This window comes from Dermacentor albipictus, chromosome 1 (assembly GCF_038994185.2).
Source record: "Dermacentor albipictus isolate Rhodes 1998 colony chromosome 1, USDA_Dalb.pri_finalv2, whole genome shotgun sequence".
NCBI classification, from domain to species: domain Eukaryota; kingdom Metazoa; phylum Arthropoda; class Arachnida; order Ixodida; family Ixodidae; genus Dermacentor; species Dermacentor albipictus.
In genome coordinates, this window is record NC_091821.1 from 214,308,608 (window position 1) to 214,318,752 (window position 10,145).

Genomic DNA, 10,145 nt, shown 5'->3' on the forward strand with positions numbered 1-10,145 from the left:
TTCTTCTGCTTCCTCCGAAGGCGGAGTGTAGATTGATGCGCAGGTGACGAACTTTTCTAGCCCGGTGACCACGACTGTTGCCCTCGTGGACCGTTTGGATAGAGAGGCGTCAGTATATAAAACAGTGTCGTCTTCCTCCAGGGTCCTGGAGATGGCTTTTGCCCGAGCGTCGCGTCTCGTCCGGCATGCCTTGTGGGGTTCATGTTGCGTGGTAGTGGTTTGCATTCCAGCTTCTCACTCAACTTTTCGGGTAATTGGTCGTGGTGGGTGTAGTGCGATTCTTGCCATCTTAGCTTGCGGAGGACGCTTCTGCCCGCCTTGGTCTGGCTAAGGCGCACCCTTTGAATAGATAGGTGGGCTTCTACGAGCTCGGCTACTGTGTTGTGGACTCCCATTTGAAGTAATTTTGTCGTGGATGAATTTATGGGAATACCCGGGTCCTGCTTCGTGGCTTTCCTGATTATTGCGTCAAGTTGTAAGACGTCCTTCTTGAGGAGCTGCAGGTACGGCGCTGCGTAGACGATTCGTGAGATAACAAAGGCCTCAACGAGGCGCCAGGTGTCCGATTCCTTCAGACCCCTCCGCCTAATAACGAATAACGAGTAAGCTGGCGGCGACAGAAAGTGGTTCTTTACAAGTCCATGCATATCAACATCGTCAAAAGCAATGTATTGCTTAGCGCCGCAAGCACATCGGCACCCAGTTTCAAGCTGATCGTCGTCCCTATCCCTCGAAAGATGCACCCCGAATATAACGGGGTAGAGGCCAGGCCCGTGCCAAGGCACTGCTGCGCTCCTTTGGTGGGAAGATGACTACTCGCTTCGTAGATGCGGCAGAAAACACACGAGAACACCGATTCACGGCGGTAGTCGTAGACTTTAACTCCCGGCTTACGCACGCATGTAGTGTCAGCATGGAATAATCAGAAACAGCGGAAGAGGTTGCGATTGCGCTTGCTGACCCCCTCTGCGAGGTAGTTCTTAGCGACTCGCAATGCGCAGTTCGTAACTACGCGCAGGGGCGCATTTCCTCCGAAGCCCTTCATATCCTAAGGAAAGCTGGTCGACAGCACTTCGATACCACCGCGATGATGCGGTTCCCAGCACACGTCACCACACCCGTGCACCGACGAGGGCCCCCCTAACTTGAACGAGGTAGCACACCACTCTACGCAGAATCGGAGACCCCCTCTTCGAGTTCGGAACTCCTGGTTGGAAACACGCGAGAACGCTAAGTCAGGTACAACGACATCACCAAGCACTACCAGCTAGGCAGGCGGATATTGCCGCCACCTCACCACAAACTGAAACGTCGCCAGGCAGTTGTCTGGCGACAATGGCAGATACTAACCTCCCCCAGTGCGGTGAGATTGCGGCACATTTTCTCAGCGCAATACCGAGTGCTCTTGGCAAGTTATGCCAGGCAACTAGAGCGACGCTCTCACACATGTCGTTGCATTGTCCTGTTATATCAGCTAAAACGGCAGTAGCTCCAGAGGCTCTTGCTTCGAAGTGGGCCGCCGCTCTGCGCAGCTCCAAAACATAAGAGTGGGCAGTCCAGCACGCCCGATAGGCGGCGACGAGGCAAGGCCTCGAAGTTCCCTCATGGGGGACCTGAGCCCAGGTCGTTAATCTTTGTCGGATTTAAAATAAAATTGTTTCCATCCATTGAGTTGGTGCCTACGGATATGGCTAAACCCACTACGGAAGATCGGCCATGAATCGGGCGGCAGTAGGTAAGAGGGGAGCAATACTTCAATAAAAATTTGCAATTCACAAATAATATTAAATGAACACTAATCGATATCAATTTTCAGGCTGTATAATTTTAAAAATTGAAGTTAATATTTATGTGTACATATTGAGGAAAGTAAAACAATGAAATTAACATGACAGTCTCTTTGTTTCACTTACAAAATTAAATGTGGCATCAAATACGTTCCTATTGCAGTGTCCTAATGCCGACGCCCCAAGAGACAGTATCACAGGGAGCGTAATGCCCAATCCAAGTTGGCGAAGGGGAAACGTTCCATAGTTTCAGGTTCGTTGCAATAAAAACAATAAGGGGAAGGTGCCGAACCAGACCTGTGGGAATAAAAAATAAGCATTGGTTTTCGGCAACGCCTTCTCGTGAATGAAACTTCGAATTTTCAAGCAATGAAAAGAGTTCCAGATGATAAAAGAAAGACTCGTCTTTCGGAAGCAGTCTCGATAGCAGATGAAAAATTAGGAAACATCATGCGTTGTTCTTGCTGGCAAAATTTTATAGCTGTCTTCAAGAATATCGCTCGAACTCCGTTTCAGTTTCGGTATCGATGCGAGTCGAAATTTGGCTTGCGAGCGAAAACTCGCCTCCGGTGTGAAGAACGAAGACCTGGCGTAGCACGCGAAATGTGCACGTGCCGCCCGTGACGCTTTGCTGGCAGCCGGTGCAGACGTCACGCGGCGCACGCTCTTGGAACGCTTGAAGCCCGTCGGTTGGCCTCAGGTCCCTCTCGTTCCGACAGGCCGCGACTGTTCGAGGTTCGCCCGTCCAGGACAGGTGAGCGACCCTTCGCGACCTCTCGCGCAATGCGCAGACACTGGAAACGCGCTGGATGCTCTGGGTAGCTGCACAGCATGAACGCCCGATGCTAACGGTCGTTTGGGGTTTCCTTACTTCGACTCTTGTCATCGTTTTTATCCAATATAATACCCAGGTTGCGCACTTAGCACTTCTCCTCGAGCCAAGACGCTGACAGGCATCGGGTACGCACTAGCGTAATCGAAAGTGAAAAGTGTATGGTGATATCACGTTGGGCGGCGCTGACGCGCCTAATGTTTGCTACCCGCTCTACTTCTACGATATGGCAGAAACAAGAAACCAGAGGCCCTATAACGTAAAACTATTCCAATATGTTTTTATTCCAATCTCCTGACGTCAAATTTGCGTAACCACCGACGCAAGTATCGGGCGGTGACTCGCAGGGTTGTCTGAACACACCAATCAAACGTTCTCCTTGTTCATAGGAGGTCACTTTTGTTTCCTTTAAAAACGAATAACATTGCCTACGCTGAGCGGATTGTCTTATATAATTGGCTGAAAAGAGGCGAGAAGCACGCTCAAGTGCAGAGAGATTCGATGGGGCCGAGCCACTGCACTGAAAATCGATAACCGGATGACGAGGGTAGTGCCGGTGTCTGCGATTGGTCCCCTTTCCTTTACTTAGCCTGCTGTGACTGGTTGAAAATCGCGGCAGCATGCAACGGAAGCTTAAGAATGATGCTAAAACAGATCCTCAGCAAAGAAGAGTTGGCAGAACGAGGTCGTAAAACTGTCGAAAGCGCTCGTAAACGTTACACGGCCATAGAAAAAGATTTATTACACGCAAAAAAACCCATGCTTTCTGGCAGGTGCGAGTAGCCGGTGAGTGAGTGATCGGCGGCGGCCACCTTTTATTCCTTTCGGAACGGGGCAGCCTGCGGCTATTCAGAAAAAAATTCAGTTTTGTTCGGCATATTAATGCATCTTTAACGCGTGCACGTCACTTTGACGCGGGAAGCTTTCGCGCTTTTGTGACGTAGCGTGACAGGCAGGTGAAGTGGGTGCAGCCCGAAAACTTTTGACGAATAGCCGAGGGCTAATGATAAAAAAGCGTCGAATCAGAAATAACTATTTTTCTTTTGTTCGGTCAAATCATGCATAATCAATGCCTACACATCATATCAGATGGGGAGCTATCGCGGTTTTCGTGACGTCGCGTGACAGGTGAAGTTGGGGTGGTCCAAAAAAATGTTTGACAAATCGCGGAAGGCTGATTGCAGAATTGGAATAGAAAAGTTTGGAATAGTTTTACGTTATAGCGCCCCAGCAGCAAATATTACACTACAACGCAAACGGTTTAATTGCTATTCTATAGCTAGGAGTAAGGAAGTAAAGTTGGGGCAGGTCATGTAATGCGTATTGCAAATAACCGGTGGTCTATGGTTAGCATAATGGCTGCCAACAGAAAAAGAAGCGCACTTTAGGATTACAGAGAATTTGTTTGTGTGATGAGATTCAGGAAATTCTCAGGAATGAGACGTCCTAGAGGCTGATGCAAGACACGAAAAATTCACGGTCGCAGGGCCTTCGTCCTGCACTGAAACTTCAAATAGGCATATAATCACGCAGGCGATGCCGATTATTCGATTAAACTTACGTAAATAGTTTACCCAACCTCTGAAATAATGGTTTTGCCAAACGCAATATTATAAGCGCATTCATGTTTGTGGATCATCTTGATTAGGTCCATCAGGCTGAAGCCCTTGTAGCGCGTGTTCTCTCCGGAACCAGGCCGTTGCTTCGAAGTGGTCCTACTGGGCAGCGCGCCATGCGGCCCGTCTGCGCTCTCCTGCTAGCCATGGCGGTCGCCACAGGCAGCGCAAGACGCTCCCTCCTTGAAGAAAAGCGGGTGGACGCACTTGGGGTCGACGACAAGGCCAGACCAGGAAGTGACGGTGAGTCGCATTTAACGACGCGACGCCGGATAGCGGCTATAGTGCGCCACCAAACTCTCTTGAGTCGGGTACACAAGTGCAATTATTCCGGCAGCTCCGACGTAGCCTTCCGGCTCTATTTCTGATGATCGATACAGCTTTCTTGCATTAGATGCTCCGCAACAGTACAGGCGATGTCACACTGAGCCAACACGACGCCGACGCTAACGCGACGTCAAAACGACGGTGACTGTTCGGTGACAAATGCTGGTGGCAGACCGAATTGTCACGTCGGACCGACGCGACAGCCAGCGCGATCGGCGGCCAAAAGTTGTCGCAGCGTTGAGAGGCTTTCAAGTCGGTGGTGCTCAGAGAACCGCTTTTCCGACCGATAGCGAGTGCTGTGAACCTTTGCCACGTGTCCAGGCAATTTCTTCCTTCCTCACCCCTCCGCACACGTGCTACAAATATACTGTACGTTTTTTTTAACCCCTTTCTTCGGCTGCAGTGCTATGCTACTTTATTTATTTTATTCCCATCTTGACGCTCGCGGCGCATGCAGTGAAGTCATACTGTTTTTTTTTTTCCTTATACTTTCGTACGCAAAGCACGCGAAGCAGCAGCAGCGCGATGGCTCCAAGAGACAGTTCACGTGCCGGCTCACCGACTCATCGCTGCGAAAAGTGGAAGCACGTGAAAAGAGGCTGTGCCGAATCAACCGCTGTTTTACGCTATACCTGCAGCAAGGAATTTTGCAGATATCGGTCAACTGCGGTCTTTAATGCGAACGCGTGCCTCCGCCAGCCTCCTGCCGAACGTTGACTTCATGCTGCGATAGGGACGCCAGTATCATAAAACACGGCGTCAGCACACCACATCAGTCGACCATCTGCGCAGTGTGACAACGCCTGCTGAAAAAGGCCGCATGCTGTTACCGTTACGTGTGCTGAAAAGTGTCGTGGCTCTCCCCAAATATTCACTTGAGTAAAAAAACTAAGTTTTCAACTTAACTGAGAATGGGAATAAGTGGTAATGGAGTGGAAGCTCACTATTCAACACGGTTACCTGTTTGACCTTGTTTCACACGTACTGAGAAACTATAATAATATATGGGGTTTTACGTGCCAAACCCACTTTCTGATTATGAGGCACGCCGTAGTGGGGGACTCCGGAAATTTTGACCACCTGGGGTTCTTTAACGTGCACCTAAATCTAAGTACATGGGTGTTTTCGCATTTCGCCCCCATCGAAATGCGGCCGCCGTGGCCGGGATTCGATTCCGCGACCTCGTGCTCAGCAGCCTAACACCATAGCCACTGAGCAACCACGGCTGGTGAGAAACTATCATCGTTAACAAAGCCGCGGTTGCATGCCGCGCCGCTTCGATAGGAATGTGCTTCACATGGGCCAGATTTCGAAAGTGATTTAAATTAATCCCGTATAATGATGATTTCCGCTACATTACATGTCATTGTTATAATTACCAGCCTAAACGCTACATGGCCTATTATAAAGCTAGTTTCTATTTGGGAAGTCACTTCGCTAGGACAACTAACTGTATATTTGCGTTTTGTTAAAATTATCAGCTCGGTAAATTGGACAAGGAAAATGAACCCAGACAGAGACGAGCGCCAACTTCCAGTTCTGACCGGTTTCATAAACCTTGACTGTTTTCCGAGCTGTGAATTCTAATAAGGTGTAGCACCAAGTAACCAGTTCCCATACCTTGCTGTATATATTCTGTTTTTACTAAAGGCGCGTATCAGGCCGGTCCATACAGCGGCGTCGTACGGGAAGTGGGGAGCACCCTTCTGTCCTCTTGTTGGCAAGAACATTTTTCCGGCCTGGGACATGCATGCTTAGCAAACATGTTCAGACAAGCAAAAATGTACGAAAAAATAATACCGGCTTCTATCTGTATTTCAAACATGTACCTTAATGTAATCGCGATATTTTCTCGTTCTTCATTTCATAACAGGAAGTGATCACTCAGAAAAGCCAGGCGCCAATGACTGCGACAAAAACAAGTTTCGCGAAGGCATCACAAACTGCGAGAATGGACTGAAGCCTCTAGAAAAATATCTTTCGGAAAAGAAGAACGATGACTCCTGCAAGTAAGAACCATTCCTTATGATAAATTAAGAGTAGTTGAGCTGTATTTTGGGTACTAATTCTAATGTAAGCGTTCATAGGATTTTGGCTCCCAAAAATGTACCTGGGATACGAGGGACAGTGTATACTGTTTCAGGATCAATTTTGACGATCAACGCTGCTTCTTATTTAGCGCTCACTCCTGCCTGGGCACAGTTTTCTATGTATAAGGCAACTGTTACTAAACACCGCAACAGATCGGTACTAGGGAAAGCAAGCGGAAAGAGCTCGGACAGGCGCTATTGACGGCGGCACGAAAGCATCATGCTGTGAGCTGAAAGAATTGGCGAATAAGTTTGTGGATGGGCACATCGTCATAGCCAAGTTGCCGCTTTTTGGTACGCCTAGAATTTTCAGTGGCTCAGGGTAACAAAATTAACTCAAAGTACCAAAAAGAACGCGGTTTCGGCATGGTCTTGTTGAAGATATTCAGACCCCTCTTCTCTGGCTGCCAAACTCGCGCACAGTGACGCTTACACGGAATAATCTTACACGAAGGCCGCAGAAACTCGTCAAACGTCAAAACAACAGCAGTGATAAAACCAAGGTCGAATAAAGACAGCATCGATTTGACCTTTTCGGGTTTGCGTCTCATGTAGGCAACGTTAATTCAACTGTTCATTTTGTGAGTTTCTGTATTCTTGTGCAAGTGGTGCACAGAATATTGTCAGTTTGAGTATATTACCAAAGTTCGCATAGAATAGCTAACCATCGTCACAAGACTGACCCGTGGCGTTTCGGCCTTCCTACATTTTGGTACTATTGTGTAAGGCGTCGTCATGTTGTGTCGTTTTTCATCTTTCAGGCTGCTCAAGATCTACCTATCCTGCATTGAAGACTTCCAACTCTTCCTGTCTTGCGAAAACGACCCGGCCTCACAGAAGGAGATGGCTAAAGCAACCAGTATTATCGTCAAAAACCGGCTGAATTGTACAGAATGTAGGTGAACAAATGTTAACGCAGCAGCAGCGCATACTCAAAAGTCTTCCTTTTTCTCCCAGTGGCGTTTCTGACGGCAAACATAACGTCCAAGCTTCCGCCGCAGAATGCAGGTGCTGTCAACAAAACCACTTCGGCCGCAACTAAAGGTGTGTACCGCTTCTTGCCAAAACATTTAATGTCTTGGTGTAGCTGCCGACAGATTATCTAATAATGGTAGGTCATCTGGGGGCCGGAAAGAGCTGTAGGCGTTATTCGTTCCGCGCAGCCCCCTTGGTGACCAAGAAATGCAGCGAGCGAAAATTGATGCGCCGCATGGTCGATTGTCTGAAGACTATGAAAGGTAACTTGGAGCCTTTGCTGGACAACAAGAAAACCAACCAGAAACTCATTTGCGCGTAAGCACCTTATTCATTCTTCCCGCTTTCAGTTAGCTTATAGACAGAAGCCCTAAGTAAGACACTGTTATGTTTCAAAGGCAAACCGAAAACTTCAAGTCGTGCGTTAATATCGCTCTCGCCCACACGGACTGCAACTCCGACGAAGAGGTGTTGGACCAGACGACGCACTTCATCGTCCATGTACTCTATGAGCACCGATGGGCTTGCAAAAACATTCAGAGTGAGACTAGTTCTTTGCGCAGTATCCGCGCCGGCCCCCAAGGAGCAGACGTCTTAAGGTTTCCTCCTTTGCCTTTCCTCGCAGCGAGCGACAAGAAGTGCGAAGAGCGTTCGTTGGTGCTCAAACTAAACCAGTGCGTCCGCCTGCTCAACAAAACTGTTGAACCTATCCTAGAAGATAAGGAAAACAACAAGCTGAACATATGCAGGTGAATGACGCGCTTGCGACACTTTAAGGTGGGCGCCCTTTCACGTACGTTGCCTTATTCCAGGGCGAGCGACACGTTCCTGCTCTGCGTTAACGAGGCGGTCTCTGAAACAGCTTGCCGCGAGGACTCTGAAGTCATGTTTCACGTGTCCCACTTCGCGGACAAAATTCTGCGCCACCACAAGTGGTCCTGCGACCAAGCCGGAGCTTCTTCCAACCGACCCAGGCTGGAAAGTAAGTCACTGCGGTTGCCAGCATTCTGCGACATTCTTGCGTATAACGTATCTGACATGTCCTGTATTCTTATTCGCCAGATCTTCGTCAAAAAATGGATGCCAGCGGGTCTGGAAACTTTACAGGTAAGTATAATGTAAAATATTCTTAGCTAAGAAGCCCTCACCTTATTTGGAAGGTCGTAAGCAACTCTCTTGAATTGGCAGCCGTCCGATCAATGAACGGAGGTGGGTCTGCAGCACTGGTACCAGCTGACAACAAGTGCAACTTTGAAATTGTCCGGACGGCCGTGGACACGTGCCAACAGTCTGCGTATGACCAGATCAAAAAGAAGGGCATCTCTCAGCCGAAGCATCTTTGCATGTAAGTGATGTAAAAGTCTTCGAATCCTTTCTTTCCCCATGCTTATTTACGCGGCAGAGTAGCTGCGTGCTATCATCGGTGACATAGAAAGGGAGTCAGTGTTAATTTGCTGACCAGTTTACCACACAAGGAGAATATAACCACTTTGCATAATCATCCCGCGTCCACTGCGCGTTACTGTGTAGTTGAATTCCGTTAAGGCACATTCACACTAGGCCAACACGGCACCGATTTCGGTCTGCCGACTGTCGGCGACAGCGTTTCTTCCTTTGTGTCGGCGCCTCTGTCACTCTGCATACCGACACCGACAATCAGCCGACAGTCGGCGGAGAGCCCGGCGTCGGTACAGGGTGACAGAGGCGCCGACACGAAGACAAAAACGCTGTCGCCGACAGTCGGCAGACCGAAATCGGTGCCGTGTTGGCCTAGTGTGAATGATCCTTTAGGCTTCGCCTAGACAACAAAAATCGGCTCGAGTTCCCCATTCATTGAATTAAACGACGAGTTGGACGTTTCCAGCGAAATGAAAGTTCATTTGATAACAGTGTGTACTTGCGCTTGGAAACTAGAATTGTGCATGCGATTGTTATGACCAGTAGTAAGGTTTAGTTAACTACGCACAGTAAACCAAGTTTGCAACCTTTGTCTAGCTACACTGACATAAATTAATAATCAATGCAAGCAAGAGTTGTGTGCACAGAAATACTTCGCTGTGCGCCAGTATGACGGCGTACTGTAGTGTAAGTAACGGTATTTGGAATATCGAAACAAGTTAAACAGTCAATAATTGCATAGTTTTTTTCAACCACACTGTATTCGTTCCCTGCTCCAGGGAACTGCGTATCTTCAAGGATTGTTCCATAGAAGCGACGAAGAAGAACGGGTGCGCCAGTGACAAGAATGCCGAGACGTACGTGTACGACCGCGTCAAGGATTCCTTCTACAAGTACCTCACCGACTGCCGCCCACTGTGGTCCGCTGCTGCACCTGTGTCCAGCAGCTTCTGGGCGCTCTCCGTCGCCGTACTCTTGGTGTTCGCGCAGCAGCGCCACTGAGCTTACCGCGCCCGAGAGGAGCATCGCGTCCGCGCTGCGAAGTGTCCGCAACTTCGACAAAATGCAGCTGCTTGAAACGTGCTTTGCTAATGCAATAAAGCTCTGGAATAAATCGGGA

At 48.8% G+C, this 10,145-nt stretch overlaps 1 protein-coding gene across 1 annotated transcript; it reads left to right on the forward strand.

Annotated features, from left to right (window-relative positions):
• Positions 1–2,385: 2,385 nt before the first annotated feature.
• On the forward strand, positions 2,386–10,145 carry LOC139054179 (uncharacterized). Its single transcript, XM_070530842.1, has 12 exons — positions 2,386–2,541; positions 4,268–4,478; positions 6,436–6,571; positions 7,414–7,547; positions 7,610–7,696; positions 7,816–7,945; positions 8,026–8,168; positions 8,253–8,376; positions 8,440–8,609; positions 8,690–8,734; positions 8,816–8,972; positions 9,805–10,145. Exons 2-12 carry the CDS (start codon positions 4,352–4,354, stop codon positions 10,025–10,027), a joined length of 1,476 nt encoding a protein of 491 aa, XP_070386943.1. The 5' UTR covers positions 2,386–2,541; positions 4,268–4,351; the 3' UTR covers positions 10,028–10,145.